Source organism: Leptopilina boulardi, unplaced genomic scaffold (genome assembly GCF_019393585.1).
Source record: "Leptopilina boulardi isolate dan_hultmark-lab unplaced genomic scaffold, ZJU_Lbou_2.1 LbouV2_324, whole genome shotgun sequence".
Lineage (NCBI taxonomy): Eukaryota > Metazoa > Arthropoda > Insecta > Hymenoptera > Figitidae > Leptopilina > Leptopilina boulardi.
In genome coordinates, this window is record NW_026137890.1 from 2,028,209 (window position 1) to 2,048,306 (window position 20,098).

A 20,098-nucleotide genomic window follows, 5' to 3' on the forward strand; every position below is an offset into this window, starting at 1 on the left:
ATGTCAAAAAGCGTTTTCCATGTTTAAAATATGAATAAAATTTATGAAAGTGGAAACTAATTTTCTTCCCCATAAGAATAACATTGTGTCTTCTGTTTGTTGTCCCTCCAGGCTTCTGACGTCATATCTTGAACTCGAAATATCTCGATGAACTGACACAGTCTAATACGTTTCGGCTTTCTATTAGGGTACGGTCACACTATCTCATGCACTGTGTTGTTCTGACAGTTGGCCAAGCCTCAAAAGAAGAAGAAGAATAACAGTGGCGTAAAAATAACCAATAATTTATACAAGAAGCCATTAAAACAAAACAAGAAAATAATTTTATATAATGGTTTATTTACATTTTCCATCGAATTTAACTGAAGAAGAGTTAATGCTTCAGGCAAAATATAACAAACTAAAACGTAAGGTATGTTGAGAGGTAGGAATCACAATATCCTTTTCATTTTACATTAAAATTAGATTTTTAACAATAGTGTCTTCATTGAATAATATATAAGATATAAATGTAGATATTTAAATATGCCTGTATCCTTAAAAGAATTAAAAGTTTACTAAAATAAATAAATAAAACCCCGGCTTATAAGAGAGGTTATAATTACATGAATTTAGAGGTTATAATTAACTTATAATTGCCCCTTGTCTAAAAATCAATTAACCGAGTGAACAGTTTTCTGATTTTGCTTCCTCGTAGGAAGCTTTATAGTGATGACAATTTTTGAACTTCCTAAAATTAATTATTTTAATAAATTCTTAAGTAATATAGTTATATTTCGACATGAGGAACAAATGTCCGGATGTATGTGTGTGTGTGGATGTTGTGTATAGCATCGCTTCTTGTGTACAAATTATCTCAAACAAATGTTGACGAATCGTCCTGAAATTTTGCATGCTAATTCTACTTACTAATACCAAAAATCGGACACAAGGATTTCCAAAAATATCCACACAATTTTTTTTGGAACCATTTTTTCAAAAAGTCAAAAATACATTTTTTTATAAAAAAGCTTTTTATTATAAAAATTTCACTTTATTTATTTTAAAAACGTACTTTGCGTTAACACGAATATTTAACCTATATTAAGTTCATATTTTACCTAAATTTTTAGATGAAATCATTTTTATTTTTTCAAAAAATTTAAATTTTTTGTTTTTGTTAAATAATTTTTTTCTTTTTTCTTAATAAAAATTTTCAAAAGTTTTACTCCAAATTTTACGACAAATTGCATTCCTTACATAGAAACTAATTGATTGATCTATATATTTTACCTAAATTTATAAAATTAATCGTTATTTTTAACGTAAATAAAAATAAAGTAATAAATTAATAATTATTTTTTATTTCCTTTATTTTATTTTTATTTTGTAATTAAAACTAAAATAACAACTTTAAAAAAATAAAATAAATATCTTTTTTTTATTATTATATTTAAATATTTATCTTCAAATAAATAAAAATATTTTAGAAAGTTTAAAATATCTAAAATAAAATGGATAATAATAAAAAGAATGATTATGGTATGTATTAAATGTGGCATTAAATTTTTAGGAAAATGTTTAGACAAATTTTTAATTTATTGTCAATTTTTTGTTGCCTTCAAAAAAATTTTGGTATCCGATTGTTGACTTGATGAAAGAGAAATTAATGCGAGGAAGCATAATGTTCGTGAAATAAACATCACATTTATGTAATATAAATGTCCACCCCTTCTTGTTTTTTATTATGTTTATGAGTTGACAAAATTTTACTTACTGTAATTTGCAATCAACATTTAGCTTAATGCCTAGGTATTAAGCAACTAGATAAATGACACGATTCTTATTTTTATATTTGCTTGGACTCTATATGTCATTTTAGATTATTGCCTAGGCATTAAGCTAAATGCATAAGGCGCGCTTGGTAAATAGAAAAATGAAGATATATGTAACCGGGTCTGAGAAAACGGTGCTTTCGATCAAAAATAACTTTTCGAGAAAAACGCGTTTAAAGTTTACTAGCAATTAAAATAGATTTCTTAAAATATATTATATTTCAAAGGACCTAGATAAGCGTACCTTATGTATTATATTTTTTTATGCTGAACACGATTTTTATGGTTAAATAATTTTTTGAATAATATTTTTAAAATATAAATTTTTTAAATTTAATATAAACGACTTGCTGATCTCCTAGAGGTCTGAAATTTTGTATGCACCTTCAGAACTGACAACCGCACAATCCATGGTTATTTTTTTACCTGCAAAACCAGATTGCCGATGAAGGGTATACTTAAGGATCATCTCCGAGAATTTAGCTCGAATTTATTGTTAACCCTTTCGCAGTCCAGACCTAAATCTCATAAGTGGGCCCAAAATGTCACTAAATTTTTGGAAAACTAAAATTTGTGCAAACGATTATACTACTATCTCTGAGGTTGCTGATTGCGAATCTCGCATCAGATTTTGAAAATTCAAAATGAAGGATCCAATATGGCGGGCGACTTTTTCAAAAATTCATCGGATTCAATTAAAACTTGTTACTTGGTGGTTTTCTGGGTCGCTGATTACGAATCTCGCATCAGATTTTGAAAATTCAAAATGTCGGATCCAATATGGCGGACGATGAATTTTAGAAAAATTTGCCCGTCATATTTGATACGTCATTATGAATTTTCAAAAAGTGACGTCGAATTCGAAATCAGCGACCCCGAAAAACCTAGAGTAACAAGCTTTAAGTGAATCTGATGAATTTTTGAAAAAGTCGTCCACCATATTGGATCCGCCATTATGAATTTTCAAAAAGTGACATCAGATTCGTAGTCAGTGACCCCGAAAACCCCCCGAGTAACAATTTTGGGACAAATATGTCTGTTTATCTAGCCAAAAATCTGCTTGTATACACGTCATCGACAGTTTGAGACCACGTATTTCATGACGTGTATACACGTCATCGACTGCCAAGGGGTTAATGGTTTTGGCATTCATATTTGGGGCATTCCACGTGACATTTTCATTCATATTTTTTTTTTAATTGGAACAATTTTTTTCGAATTCTATATGAAAACTAATGAAATACGTGTTTTTATTTTATTTTATTAAATGAAAATTACGGATGTTATGAATTTTTCAAAATTAACGTCTTCTTTTGCTACGCGTTTTTCTCCGTTATTATTGACGGATGGAAAAAAATGTACTGTATCAGGGTCAGGGAATTTTTTTCCAGTCAGGGAAAACCTCGAAAAGTTAGGGAATTTTATAAAATATTTTTTCAAAAATTAATTTGCCGTATTAGAATTGTGTAAATTTCAAATGATCAAGTTGACAAAAACTCTGGGTACAGGGTGTCCAGCGGTCAGGGAAATTTTTTAGACAGGCAGGGTGTCTAACGGTCAGGGAAAAGTCAGGAAATTTTTTTGGTCAGGCAAATGTCAGGAAAAAGTCAGGGAACTTTTTAAAAAGTTTCCAAAAATGGACATTTTTATGAATTTTTTAAATTTTTCGGTGCAAGAAAAAGTTTATAATGCTAATAAATAAAATGTTTTTTATCATTAAAATATTTTAATATTTGATACTTTTCATTATTTTTAATATTAAATATTTATTATAGAAAAGTTGTAAAAAGGTTAGGAAAAAGTCAGGGAATTTTTTTTGTACTTGCTGGACACCCTGATATCAAATTTTCATTACAAAACAAAACACTGATTTATAAATACTGTAAAAGGCTAACGTAAACCCAAAGTTTATATTAAATAATATTGAAATATTTTTTCGAATCTTTAATTTTGTTTTATATATTTTAATAAACATTTATTTTTCATTTTATTTGCCAATATTGTTTATATTATATAATTATAAACTATTTAATTATTATTATATTAATAATAACGACATAATTAAGTCTAGATATAATAATATTTATTCATAAATGCTTTAATATTAAATTAAATATTTCATTATTGAATTAAAATATTAATATTTTATCTCTTTTTTCGGACAAATCACAATTTGCCGCCGACTTGTCCCAGTATATAAGGCTGGCGGTGAAATCTCGTCCAAACCTGTTCCCCCACTCTGAGTAGTGATTATTTAAAATTTCTTGTGTTTATTGAAAGTTTAGGTCTCCCTGCACGGTGTGCTTGAACCAAGCTTAAATCAAAGGTCAAGCGAAATGGGATTTTCCTGTTGATTTCAATACTGGGGACATCCCTGAGTATTTTTCAAGAAAAATTACAATAATTGGCGGAGCCGTTTTTAAAAAAAATCAATTTTTGTTTTAAAATTAATCAAATTAAGAAAATATTTTAACCTCAGATCACCTGCAAGAGGTTTTAGAGAGGTCAAGAGGTCAAGCTTCTAACATGACAATTAACAGCAAGATAATTCAAGTTATCGCTCGATGCATAAAAACTTGAAAATCAAAGTCAAAGAGTTTCAATATTTTGTCTCGCATTTCAAAGAAAACAGACTTAAAAATCATACCAAATTTTTTCTTATTCCTTATGACTCCCATAACATAAATTCACTTGAATTTTTGATTTTTGTCAATTTGGTTAATAATAACAAGCTGTCCCCATTTACCCTGAGTTTTCAAATTTTTGGGGTAAATGGTGACAGCCTGTTATTATTAACCAAATTGACAAAAATCAAAAATTCAAGTGAATTTATTTTATGGGAGTCAAGGAATAAGAAAAAAATTTGGTATGATTTTCAAATCGTTTTTTTTCAAATGCGAGACAAAATACTGAAATGAAAAAATAAACAAATTTCAATTAGTTCAACTATTATTTATCTACTACAAATTTTTTTCAAGTTTTTTCATCCCTTAATACAGTAATATACTTAAGGAAAATTTTTACTTAAAATGTTCTTAGAAACTATGCTGTCCCCATTTACCCCATATTTTATGAAATTTTCTAAATTTTGTGGTAAATGTGGACAGTCAGTTTCCTGCGTTTAAAAATTATCTAAATTTGTTTCTGCTGCATAAAATTAAGTATTTTGTTTAAATATTTTAGAAATTATTTTATACAAAAAAACAAAATTTTTGAATAATAATTACAATATTTTTTCATATTTAACAATATCTCTTATAACTTGTTAAATAAAAATCATCTCTACATGCAAACCATTAAATTCACACACTGCAGTTAACAAATGTTCAGCATACTTTGAATGTGTGAATCTTGTGTTTTGTCCAGATAGATTTAAATTAATTTAAATCTATCTGTACAAAACACAAGAATTAAATTAATTTAAATCTATCTGTACAAAACCCAAGATTTAAATTAATTTAAATCTATCTGGACAAAACACAAGATTTAAATTAATTTAAATCTATCTGGACAATTCACAAGATTTAAATTAATTTAAATCTATCTGGACAATACACAAGATTCACACATCACATTCAAAATACACTAAACATTTGTTAACTGCAGTGTGTGAATTTAATGGTCTGTCTGTTTGATAATTATTTTAACAAGTTATAAGAGATATTGTTAAATATGAATAAATATTCCGATTATTATTCAATAAATTTTGTTTTTTTAGGCTTCCGTACTCGGTTCGAAACCCTATTAATATCGGTTTTTTTGAAATCGTTTACCCCCTCTCTAGCGGCCACACGAATTTATCTGGAGGGCTGAAATTTGGTACACATATGTATTTTCGCGTGTAGAATACAGGAAAAATATATCGAACCTGATAGGAATTGATTATCATAGCGTTGTCAATGAAAAACCATGAATTTTTACGAAAAATGACCATGTACCCCACCCCCCTAGCGGCCACATCTTTTTACATAAAGAGCACAAATTTGGTACACTTATGTATTTTTACGTGAAAATTACAGGAAAAATATAGCGAACTTGATTCGGATCAATTTACATAACGTTGTCAAGGAAAAATAAAAAATTTCGAAAAAAATGATTTATTCTCCTTAGCGCACACAATATTCAACCCAAACTGTTCATATTTGTTGTAAAACTGTATTTTTCCGCAAAAAACGAAAAAAGTTTATCTAAAGTGATTCAAATTTATATATTTTGACGTATTTTTACATGTAGATTACAAAAAAAATATAGCGAGGATGATTGGAGTTGATTTTTCTGGAGCTGTCACGAAAAAACTGATAATTTTAGAAAAAATCATGAATTTTCTCCCAATAACGGAAAAAAATTTTATCTAAAGGGCTTCAAATTTACTATTTTTACGTATTTGTATGTGTAGATTATAGAAATAATTTAATAAACATGATAAGAAGTGTAAACAGTGGACTTTTTGCTTAAGTTTATTTCTTCAGTCGTTATAACTGTAAAATAAAATAGGGGGTTCTTTATGTTCATTTTATAAAAATTTGGGTTCCTCGCGGAGAAAGCAATAAATTTCTTTAACTCATTTAAGTGATTTAAATGATTTAAATTCAATTAAAACGCAAAATGTAAATACAGTAAAAATATTGCGAGTTGAAATAAAATTATGTTTCTTATATTTTTTTAGTAAAATATTTTTTATAAAATAAAATCGGACAAGTGCGAGTTACACTCGCACTGAAATCGAGGGTTCCGTACTCGAAGCGAACTTATTTGGTATAAAAACAAATGTTTAAAAAATATGTGTTGTATTTTAAATAATATATGTGATACAAAAAGGAACAATTTTAAATAAAAATTTAAGAAAATTGATCCTCCTTTGATATAAAAACAAAAAAAAAAATTTAAATATGTGTTGTATTTCAAATAATATAAGTGATACAAAAAGGAACAATTTTCTTAAATTTTACAAAATTGTTCCTCTTCGTATCACTTATATTATTTGAAATACAACACATATTTAAAATTTATTTTTGTTTTTATACCAAAGGAGGAACAATTTTCTTAAATTTTTTTTTTAAATTGTACCTTTTTGTATCACATATATTATTTAAAATACAACACATATTTTTTAAACATTTGTTTTTATACAAAATAAGTTCGCTTCGAGTACGGAACCCTCGATTTCAGTGCGAGTGTAACTCGCACTTGTCCGATTTTTTTTGTATAAAATACTTAACACAAAATACATAATTTACTTACTTTAAAGTATTTACATACAACTTAGTTACATTTTGTTATTTTCTTAATTTGATTAATTTTAAAACAAAAACTGATTTTTTTAAAAAACGGCTCCGCCAATTATTGTAATTTTTTTGAAAAATACTCAGGGATGTCCCCAGTATTGAAATCAACAGGAAAATCCCATTTCGCTTGACCTTTGATTTAAACTTGGTTCAAGCACACCGTGACTGAACAAGAATATACCAAAAAAAAATTTTAATTCGGTCAGTTCCATAAAGAACGAGATTAAAGGCTAGAGCAGAATATAAATGTGACCGGAATCGTAATCGCAAACGCAACCGGAAGAATGAGTTAGAGAGGGATAGATAGATTGTTTGTCCTTCTCTAAATTATTCTTCCGGTTGCGTTTACGATTACGATTCCGGTTACGTTTCTATTCTGCTCAGGTCTTAAGAGGAGTAACCGGTGAGATTTTAACTCATTGAAATTAATGTTGTTAAGGGGTGTCAATTTTTTCTGTAATTATTTGGAATCTAAAACTATTGTAAATTATCAAAATTTAAAAAGAAAAATTTTTGACCATTAGAAATTTTATTTTTTGTAAATATTAAAATTTTTTAAAATCCATACGAATGATTGTTCAAAATCATGAAAATATCCTACAAAAAAATTTCCGATAAAAAATAATAAAAATTGTGGAGAAGTTGAATTTTTAAGGAATCTGCCAAGTTTGGCCCATCTAACTTTTTAACACTCGAACAAATTGAAAGTACGTATAAATTAACACTACACCGTTCTAAAGGTTTTTGGGGTCACTAATCACGAATATGTTGTCTAATTACCAATGACGGTTGACAGCTGTCAAATCGTCTGTCAACTTTGCTAAAAAGTAATTTTATTTTATAAGAATGAAAGTAAATGTGTTTTAGGGTCGCTGACCACAAATTTGATGTCAAATAAATTGACAATTTTGCTAAAAAGTAATTTGGAGTTAGTTAGTAAGATAAGATAAGAGTTAGTTTTTTTTTAAAATGCTGATCACGAATTTGAGGTTAAGTTAATAATTTGACAGTTGTCAATTTTTAAAAGAGTACTGAAAATATGGTAGAAAGTTTACAAATGCCGACAACAAAATAAATGCATCAGGAAGGCAAAGAGAAATATGACATAGTTAATAAAAATTCTATGATTGAACATGTTGTGCAATCTCCAGCAAAACATACGAGATGATCTGTCTACAACTATAAATGATTTTAACATCAAAACTTATCTTCCGCTTAAGTCACTTAAGACACATATGTGTGTATAGAAGCACGATGCCCATGTTTTATTTCCTATACTAGCGACGCAACGAAACGTTTCTCCGCGGACTATTCTAAACTTCTTGAAAGCTTACGAGATACTCTGTCTACAACCATAATTGGTTTTAATATCAGAACTTATCTTCTGCTCAAGTCACTTAAAAGTATCCACATATGTGTCTATAGAAGCCCATGTTTCCTTTCCTATTAGCGACGCAACTAAATGTTTTCCTGATGTGTGCAACCCAGAATTGTGGGTTGACAAATTCCTGGAGACGAGCAGTGGATTTGTTTGGGTAGATGTAGTTAACATACGCATGTATAGCTGCTACTTCTCGCCAAACGATCCACTGACAGACTTCGAATCCGATATACAGGACATCGAATAAAGCCTTTAACAATCCAAGTTGATCGTTCTCGTCACTGGCGACGTTAATGCAAAGTCTCCAGAGTGGGGAGAGATATGGTTCGATAAAAGAGGAATTCTGACCGGCGAAATGATCTCCAGGAACGACCTAGTAGTTGTATACCGGGGGAAAACATGGACGTTTGGGAAAGATGCGATCGGATCTATTATAGATCTAACGATCGCATCCTCCAAAATATTTAGCCGCATATGCGACTGGCGGGTCTCTATGGATTATACTGCAAGTGACCACCAGTACATCGAGTTCTGAGTCTCAGTGGGAGACACACGAGGAGGCAGCAGACAGGAAGTTCCTAGCCGAAAAAGCACCTCGTGGAACATCAACAGATTCGAAAAGGAGAAGTTCGGCCCGTCCCTTCTAGAAGCCCGTTTAATTCAAGAGTTAGGCTGGGTAAGGAGGCTGAACAGTCTTGATGGGGAAATGCGGGCGGTGAGAAATATAATCGTCACCGCCTGCGATGCGTCAATGCCGCGTAGCAATGGCACATTCCCCAGGAAAAGATCCTTGCATTGGTGGTCAGAAAGGCTGGCCTCCTTGCAAAAGGCATGTTTCAGAGCAAGGAGGACTTATACCCGATCTAAGGAAGATCCTTTGCTCAATGAAGCATACAAGGAGGCCAATTTGAACCTCAGCAAAGAGATCCGCGCATCGCGACGCCGTAGCTGGAAGGACCTATTCGAGGACGTCGAGAAGGACCCATGGGGTTTGGCTTTTAAAATCGTTACAAAAAAATTAGTAACGAGGCAAAAGACCCCCGGCCTGGACAATCCCGATTGGGTCAGAAAGTTAATAAAAGCCCTGTTTCCACCTGCAGAGCCATGGCTTAGGAAGGACTGGAGTTCTTGCGAAGTCAAAGAGGAAGAACTCTTTACTCTTAAAGAATTAGAAGCAGCAGGCAAAAGATTGAAGACAGGCAAGGCGCCTGGAATCGATGGGATAAGCAACCTATAAAGAGGAGAGTTCTTTCCAGACTGGAAGAGGTAAAGGCTGGTCCTGCTAAGAAAGGGTGACTAACCTCTAGATAAGGTCTCATCCTACAGGCTTATATGCCTGTTGGACACAACAGGAAAACTTCTGGAAAACATGGTTCTGCAGAGAATGCAATCTCACTTGACCGGAGAGAATAATCTATCAGATTACCAATTTGGATTCCGCAAAGGTCGGTCCACAGTTGATGCCATTAAGGCAGTTGTGGACCTCACCAGAGAAGGGAAAAATAAATTGGGTCCGGATAAGAAGAAGAGCTTCTGCGCGTTGGTAGCAATAGACATACGAAACGCGTTCAATTCCGCGAGATGGAAAGACCTCATCGAGTCGATGATACAGAAGGGTATACCGCCCTACCTGTTGCGGATAATGGCCAATTATCTTAGCGACAGGCGGGTTATTTTTGAGTGAGACACCTGCATTCTCAAAGAAGAGATGCAACGTGGGGCCCCTCAAGGCTCGAGTGTAGGACCATTTTTATGGAATGTATCGTCCGATGACTTCCTGAGAATGTACCTGCCTGACGTTGCGGTGATCGTCGGCTTTGCGGACGACGCGTTGATCGTGTGCGCTGCCGACTCAGCGGAAGCTCTGCGGACATTGGTGAACGAATGTCTGCGGATAGCAAAATGCTGGCTGGAAACCAGAGGTCTTTAAATGGGCCTGGAAAAGACCGAAGCATTGCTGGTCACAGATAGACGTGGTTATAAATCCCCAGGAATCGTGATGGACGAATTCGAGGACAAGTGGATGAGACTGATTAAGTACCTAGGTGTGGTACTTGATGGAAGGTGAAACGTCCATCACCACATGGCTACGGCTTCAAACAAGTCGATAGAGTGCGGCTAATTTAGCACGGGTGATGCCAAATGTTAGAGGCCCCCGTGAAAAGTGCCCGCCGGCAGATCTTTTGGCGCTTGAAAGGGAGGAAATTATCCTCTATCTCAAAGAGGCGAATTCCTCGGAAGAGGAAGATCGACCCAGCAAGGTCCGCATCCGCTTCGAAGCGAGGCACAGGCTCGTCGAAAAATGGCAGGAACGATGGGACGGGGAGGTAAAAGGTCGATGGACTTATCGCCTTATACCGACACTCGCCACTTGGTTAAGTAGGAACCATGGAGAGGTCTCCTACTATTTGACACAAGCGCTGACAGGTCACAGATGTTTTAATTCGTACCTGCAGCGCTTTAAAAAGAGAGACAGTGAGGAGTGTGCTTACTGACAGTTCTCTGTAGACAACGCAGAGCACACCCTCTTTACCTGCAGTAGATGGGACTTGGAGAGACAGGCCATGTTCACCGGTGTAAACGCTACAGTTACACCGGAAAACATGGTAGCGCTGATGATCCAGTCCCTGGAAAACTGGCGGCTCGTCGAGACCTTTATCAACTCTGTTATGATGAGAAACGATCTCGATGGCCGCAGGAAGGCGTAATTAGCAGGCCACAATTTATTAATTTATTCTATTTATTTATTTTATATTTATTTATTCATTTTATTATTTATTTTGTCCGTAATTGTCTTTTTACAATTTTATTTACGTTTTCTTTTAATTGTTTGTCTTTTTACAGTTTTATTTATATTTATCTGTTTTATTTTGTCCTTTTACAATTTTATTTTTTGACATTTTTATTTTATTTATTGACTTTTTCTTGTTTTTCTTTTGTGGTGTGCTGTTAGGGATATACTTCCGAAAAGGTCCCCCCTTTAAATTTAATAAAACATAGGTATTCTTACGTATTTTGGTGCGTAGATTACGAAAATCGTAGTGAAAATTGGCGCAAATTTGATTATCATGGTAAAAACCGTAAAAAACACCATAAAATCATGATTTTTTGCGATTATCTCGTAAAAAACAAAACATTTCGAAAAAAGTTTTAGACAAAAGTTGTAGATCTCAAAAAAACACACATTTTATGTTTTATGAATTTTTTACCAAAAGTCATTATTTTTCGAGAAAAATGGTCCGAAAGTAATTTACGGAAATTGTGGGGTGAAGTCTACAGCAGCGGTAAATGCAAAATAGTAAACACGGCCTTCGACCGCGTAAGGTACTGCTCTCTTCTCTTTTTAAGAAATCTTGGCGAGAGGGGGTGGATGAGTTCGAAAGTAATTTGCGGAAATTGTGGGGTGGAGTCCACAGCTGCGGTAAACGCAAAATAGTAAACACGGCCTTCGGCCGGGTAAGGTACTGCTCGCTTTTCTTTTTAAAAAAAACCTTGGCGAGAGGGGGTGGATATGGCCGAAAGTATTTTGCGGAATTCGTTAGATCCTGACTAATGGTGAATATGATACTATATACGAGTCAAATAATATGTCTAACCATGACTGCTGTATATGTTTTCATTATCATGGTGTTTTTCGTTTTTTGGATTTTTCTCGAAAAATAATGACTTTTGGTAAAAAATGCATAAAACATAAAATGTGTGTTTTTTTGAGATCTACAACTTTTGTCTAAAACTTTTTTCGAAATTTTTTGTTTTTTACGAGATAATCGTAAAAAACCATTATTTTATGGGGTTTTTTTTATGGTTTTTACCATGATAATCAAATTTGCGCCAATTTTCACTATGATTTTCGTAATCTATGCACCAAAATACGTAAGAATACCCGTGTTTTATTAAATTTAAAGGGGGGACCTTTTCGGAAGTACACCCGCTGTTAGTTCCGCTTTGACATTAAAAATTTTATTATTTTAAATTTATAACGCAGGATGTCTGCAAAAATGGACGAATTCGCTTTGCGACAGAAAAAAATCGTTTCCTGATGGATTTTTCTATGCCTTTTGAAAGCTAACGACACGCTTTACCTTCAAACATAAATGGTTTTAAGATTGAAATTTATCTTCTACCTGTGTTACTAAAAAACGCCGTCAGTCCACATCTGCAAATTTGGAACCTAATTTTATATTTAGAGATTATTAACTTCGACATTTTAATTTAGAATGACATGGACATAAACTTAAATTTGAATCAAGTGAACTCTGCATAAATTCCAATTTTTTCGAAAATAAATTAAGTAATAATGTTGATATAGCAAATTTTTTTTAACAAACTAATGTAGTTTATATGATGCTAATACTTAATTATAACTCATTTTGTACCAGAATTTTCTTATATGGAAATCACTGTTAACTTAAAAGTATCAAATTGCAACGAATTGATAACCAAAATGTAGATCAAATAAATAAAATTTGTAACAGTTTATTTCTATAACAATGTTTTTATATTCAAGACGTTCTGTTTTTAATTAAACTTTATCATAAATTAGTGATTTACAGGTTTTGGTAATTTTTTTCTAAGGGGCCGTTCATAAATCATGTGGACACATTTTGGGAGCGGGGGGTGTAGAAAAAGTCCACGATTGTCCATAAGGGTGTGGGTGGTGTTGGAGCAATTATCAACGTGGACCTTCAAACAAAATAAAAAACCACAGAAAATCGTCTGAGAGTGATTGCTGACATATTTTTAAAAAATCTAGTTTTAATATATGTGACTTTTTTTAAATTTAATTTTATAAATTTAATTTTTTTTAATTTCTGTCGGATTATTTCATTTTAAGATATTAATTCAAATTTGAAAATTTTATTGAGTAAAAGCAGTTAAAAATTTTTCGAAACTTGAAATTTTTTCTGCAGAAGCTTCACAAAACTTAGGGCTTCGCACATATTTTAATATTGATGTAATTAACTTGCTATGAAAATTTGTTAAGGTAAAAATAATTTTGAAAATTTTTTACTTAAAACTTATCTCTTTCTATTACACAGGCACACACAAAAAAAGTTGTCTGTTTCTTGAACTAGACATACTATTCCTATAGTATTTTGGCACTCTAAAAACGAATATGAAGTCAAAGTTCCATCACCCTCTGATTTTTTTTAAATCGAAAAACACCCTTAACCGGACAAATTCAAACTTAGGGGATAAACAAAAATAAATAGCAGATTTTTTTATTAAATAGAACCTTACAACTACGTATTTTGGCTCCACTAACTCAAACACAAAGCCAGAACTGATCCAGCACCTTCTGGATTTTTCTTAAATGGGTAAAAATTTCCCAACTGGGCCACCTGAAACTGACTTTTCAAATTTTAAATATTTTTTTTCATAATTTATTGCAGGAAGCCGAATTAAAAACATTCCTGAAGTGCGTTTTTTAAAAAATTAATTTTTTAATTATTTATTAACAATTGAATATTTTCTTACCTTTCTACTAAATTTGCAATTACTCTGTTGCTTATTAATGAAATTTAATAAAATTTGGTGAGGTTAAATAAAAATTCTTTTAAATAAAAATTCTGCTATTGAAAAATTTGGGTCTACGTTAAATTAATTTTCTAAAATTCAAACATAGTACACATTGAGCGTTGCAATTAAATTCTTTTTGATAAAATAACAAATTCATAAAATTAAATTTGTTCTTATATTTGTAAGAAATAAAAAAAAATTTTAATTATAAATTAAATTATTATAAATTAATTATTAATTATTAAAATTAATTAAAATAAAATTTGTTCTCATATTTATAAGAACAAAAATTTTATGAATTTGTTATTTCATCGAAAAGATTTTAATTGGGACGCTCAATGTGTACTAAGTTTGAATTTTAGAAAATTAATTTAAAGTAGAACCAAATTTTTCAATAGCAGAATTTTTAATTTAACCGAATTTTTATATAACCGAATTTTTTTTGATAGAATTTTTATTAAATCCTAATTTTTATTTAACCAAATTCTTATTTAATTAAATTTTCGCTAAAACAAATTTTTATTTAGCGAAATTAGTATTAGTATAAATTAGTATCACTAGAGAAAATTTTACATTGGAATGTAAAATCTATAGTGATACTAATTCTGTTACTTGCAAAATAATTCAATGAATATTCGTTTTTTGAACAAACTCCTTTCGTTTATAAAATTTTTAAAAATTGTAAAAACAAATTTTCTTCTATATAACATCTATATAACATGATGTATGCATATGTGTGTGTGGATCGTTTTTGTGAACACGATATCTTTAACAGGTTTTAATGGATTTGGGTAAAATTTGTTAGACTTATTTATCACATTAATCTCTCACAAATGACTAGAGGATTTTTAAAGATAAAGATTTTTAAAGATTCTAACCTAAATATTAAAATCACTAATTGTAAATTGAAGTAAATAAAATTTCGTCGAATATGCATTTCAATTAATCTTCATAGCATCAAATTGTTATTTAAAATAAACTTTACTTAATCGAATTTCAATAACTTATAATTTACATTACATCTAATTTTTATTTAATCAAATTATCACGCCACATAATTGTCACGTGTCCGAATCGTTTGTTGTCGAATTATAAAAGTGCGAAAATTTGTAGCTGAATGAGTTTCCTATCTATGACATTTACGTTTAATATTGGTATAGCCGGTAAAGTAGATTAAGAAATTTATGTAATTTAAAATCTACATTATCGGCTATACTAGTAGTAAACGTAAATGTAGTAGATAGGAAACTCATTCAGCTACAAATTTTCGCACTTTTATAATTCGACAACAAACGATTCGGACACGTGACAATTATGTGGCGTGATAATTCGATTAAATAAAAATTAGATGTAATGTAAATTATAAGTTATTGAAATTCGATTAAGTAAAATTTATTTTAAATAATAATTTGATACTATGAAGATTAGTTGAAATGCATATTCGACGAAATTTTATTTACTTCAATTTACAATTAGTGATTTTAATATTTAGGTAAGAATTAAATTGGAAAATACAGAAATTATGATAAATAATAATTAGAACACATCTTATTTATAACGAATAAGAAATATGAAAAATGACATTTAGGTTATCTTATAAATCGGATGAATAAAAATTAGAGAACTTTGTATTTCGTAAAGAAACACATTATATTATTTGACAATTAGGCAAATAATATTTTTGATGAAATAGAAATACGTCAACTTTAAGAGTATAGTCTATTACAAATTTAACATTTTTTAATTTTGTCATTAATTTATTAGTGTAAATAGAAATTGTTTGAAAATATAATTTCAACAAATAATATTTCGCTTTCAATATGATTCAAACATTTGAAAAATTGATTTCTTTTTAATTCATACATTAAATCATTACCATAAATAATAATTATGTCAAATTACTTTTATTATAAATTATATTTACGTTAAATCAACATTATAACATTTTATATTTCGACTTTATGAAAATTAGGTTAAATAAAGATTAGGATAAATAAAAATTAGAGAAATTTAAAATTATACAAAATATAAATTAGATCAAAATATAATTTTTTTCGCATGAAAGTTGATCATATCATATCATATAGAACATATTTTGTCAATTCGACTCTTGTGAATTCGACCTAATAATCTTTCGCAGTTTTCATTTTGAGATAAATGTCTGTAACTCGATGCTACAGTCCACTTTAATAAACGATAAATAAAAAAATTTTATGTTATTTATTATTGATAATATTTAAAAAACAAAAATGGATTTATTTAGTTTTGTTTCAGGACACTGGATTTATCAAGTTTTGATTTCTTATAGGTTTGGATATATTCTGTTTTGTTTCAGTGGATTGAGTTGAACAAATTTTTATTCCTGACAGTTATTTTTAAATTTAACCTTAAAGTGGGAATGTTATTTTTTCTAATCGTTCAATGAAACGTTGATTCATTAATGTTTATGCACAAATTTAATTTGTCAATTGAACAGAATAATTATCAATAAATACAAATAATTCTCATTATCACGTAATAAAAGCGAGAATGGGTTATGTTTTTAGTTTTTAAACCAAAAACAGAAAAAACTATAAAATTTAAAGTATAAAATTTGTATAAATAGATGTATTTTGTTTATTTATTATTTATTTATGCAGTTTTATTAGTCAAATTAAAATATCAATGATATTCCTTCTAAACATGGAAGCCGCAGTCTTCATCTAAACAATTAGACACTTCATCGTTTTCCTCGTCATCGTAAAATGTCGCAGTATTATTGTTCTGATGATTCAAGAGAGTACGATACCATTCTAAATTCGGTAATTGTTTCCAATTTGCTCCGAATTGCTTAATTAGCAAATTTTCCACATCCATTAGCTTTTTCTTAGAAATTGGGTGAGTTAAATTTATTTTATCCATCGCGATGTTCGCATCAGATTTTCCGCGTTTCAATAAAATTTTGGGTACTTCAGTTTCTCGTTCATATTTGTAATATTGATAACAGGTGACTTTACTCTCTAAATTTGAATCAGCTAAAATCCGCTGTTTCGCAGCGAATAGTCGCTGATTGAAAAAGCTATAAGTATGCAGCTGCGAATCAGCGACTAACAACTATTTCAATCAGCGGAATACTCCATTTTAAAATAAATTTATCTTCCGACGAAAATGACCGACGTTCGCCGATTCGTGATTCGCTATTTTATTAGCTGTAACCGCTGATTTGCAGTGAAAACTTTATTCGCTGATTCAAACAGTGAAATTTTCGCTAATTCAAATTTAGAGAGTACACCGAACGTTTTCCTCCTTTATGGGGAACTTTTTAATTACAATCCTCTTCATTTCTGATATTCCTTTAACTTTTTTGTAGATGTTTAGAAGAGACTTTATATTGTATAGTTCCCATTTCACTCCAAGCGGTTTTACACATTCGATTTCCGAAAGGAATGTTTCATACTCGCTTGCAAGAGTAATCGTAGGATGCTTGCGTAACACTTTTTTAACTCTACCAAATACTCGATCGGCAGGAAGAAAACTGTGTCTCCTAACTGGAAATACAATCGTAATATCGAGTACGTTAGCAGGTGAGTGGTTTTGAAGCAAGTTCAACAAAACATGAACTACGTGAGAGTTTTTATTTTGTCTGGGACAACTATCACAGAAAAGGCGAAAATGATTTATTTTTTCGAAATGAAGAGATTGTAAAATAAAATATAGATTTGATTGAAATTTAAAGAATTAATGAAAGTTAAAAAATAAAAAATTCAGATTTTAGCTAAAAAATGTTGTGTTTATTAAAATTCAAGTTTATATATGAAATAATTTTATTCCCTGCATTAAAACGAATCGATTGGTATAGGATATAAAGTACAGATTTGAATTAAATTTTAAGAATTAATAAAAAATTCATATTTTAGCTAAAAAATTTTGTGTTTTTTTAAATTCAAGTTAATACATAAAATAATTGAATTCCTTGCATTGAAACGAATCGAGTCGTATATATAAAGTATATGTTACACCTAAAATGAATTACAATTTTCTTAATTTTTCAAAAAATTTAATGAATTTAAATCATTTTTTAACTCGAAATGTTTTAAATCAATTAATTAAATTAGAGGAATTCATAGCTTCCTCCACGAGGAAAGAAATTTTTTGCTTCACACAATGAGGAAGCAAAATGTTTATAAAATAAACATAAAGGACCCCCTCGGACCCCCTCCTTGTTTTTAATCACGTAAGTTTGTATTCTTCCGATTAAGGGTGGTTTTTTCGAATTAAAAAAAATCTATAGGGTTCTGGATCAGTTCTGATTTTATTTTTGTGTTAGTGGTGCAAAAATACTTTGGTGTTGTGACGGGAAATCATTCTTGACGTTATTTCGAATATTTTGAAATAAACAATTATGTTGATCAACTATCTTGAAATAAGGGTAAGGAGTCTGAGGTCAATAGTTTGCCCCTGCGACCTTAGATCGATCTGAGCGCCAATATTTGACTAATTGGACGCATTGTCGAAAATCGCCGGTACACACACTCTTTGTTCGACCGTTCTGAATGTAGTGCGTTTGATAATTGTAGTGTGTTGCAAAGGAATATATGCGACAAATTTTGTAATATTGTTAAATTGTATGTTGCGGCTGAAACCGAAGAAGAGTCGATATTCGATCAACTCAAGTAAGTGTTTGATGTCTGATTTTTATTTTTGAAAATAAACAAATTTCCTGGAAGTCGCTTGATTTTATTTTTTTAATTTTTTTGTGAGGGTTCCCCAACGGTTCCTGCTTTCTTTTGCTCCTATAATTATTTGTTAATTTTTTTTAAATTAACTGGCGTCCGCGTGCTTAAATTTTATTATTTTATTTTTCATAAAAGATCCCAGCAACTTTGAACCCGGTCGCGCTGGTGAGAATATAATTTTACTTTTTACTTATTTGAACTTGAAACGTATTAAGCTCTTTAATCTTGACTGATCAAAAATTATATTCGTTTCAGTGTAAGGTTCTGTTTATTAAAAAAATCTGTTATTTATTTTTTTTATCTTCTAATTTTGAATTTGACGATTAAGTGGGTGTTTTTTTCGATTTAAAAAAATCAGAGGGTGATGGAGCAATTCTGACTTCATATTCGTATTTAACGGGCCAAAATACTATAGGAATGGTATGTTTAGTTCAAGAAACAGACAACTTTTTTTTGGTGTGCCTGTATTATTATAAAAAAATGAGTAAGATGTGATTATTTTTTAACAATTGTTATTTGATTTTAACCTACAGAAACATATTTAATTTTTAAAATAATTTTTTTCCACGTGGACAAGTGTAAAGGAGGGGAAGGGCCAGTCAAATGTCTACTATTGTCCACAACGGGGGGCGCGGGGGTCAAAAATTTGTAAAAAATTGTCCACGTGATCTATGAATGGCCCCTAATAGAAAACATAAAAATTATAAGTCATCTTGGTTATGTCCAAAAGTTTTTAAATTAAAAATTCATTGTTAATACTTTTTTTTTCTTAAATTTAACAGTGTCAGGAAGATTTGTGAAGTCCTTATAAAATCATTAATTCGGTATGCCATTAATTATTTGTTGAAAAACAAGTTATTTACGTTTTGATCAAATTTTAATATTCAATACTAAATAATTTGTAAATAATGTTTTTAAATAAGTAAGGCATTCTTTTTCAAGTGGGCCAAATTAATTAAATTAAAATTAATTAATTTTTTAAAAATTTGTCTGCCATATTGGATCTGCCATTTTAAATTTTAAAAAACGGACACTGGATTCGTAATCAGCGACCCCGAAAATCCCTAAGTAACGATTTTCAAGCGAATCCGAATGATTTTTTAAAAATTTGTCCGCCATATTGTATCTGCCATTTTGAATTTTGAAAAACGGTCACCGGATTCCTAATCAGCGACCCCGAAAACCTCCGAGTTAAATTTTTCCTTCAATTTCGTAATTGTTTAACCATTTTTTAACATTGGAGGCCTCGTAGAATGTCCACTTGAGAAAGAATGTCTCAAGTGTAAATTTTAAGTTTGACTGAACCAACTGTAAGTTTTCTTTCTTTTTGCGAATTCTAAAAATTTTACTTTTTTTTCTTTACATTTAGAAAACTTTTCAAGA

General features: G+C 30.4%; 1 protein-coding gene across 1 annotated transcript in view; it reads left to right on the plus strand.

The window, feature by feature from the left end:
* Positions 1–209: 209 nt before the first annotated feature.
* LOC127284391 (negative elongation factor E) overlaps positions 210–20,098 on the plus strand; it is a 41,636-nt gene continuing 21,747 nt past the window's right edge. The window contains exon 1 of the mRNA XM_051309793.1: positions 210–412. Coding sequence (XP_051165750.1) covers positions 332–412 — 81 coding nt within the window. The 5' untranslated portion in view covers positions 210–331. The remainder of the gene's footprint in view (positions 413–20,098) is intronic.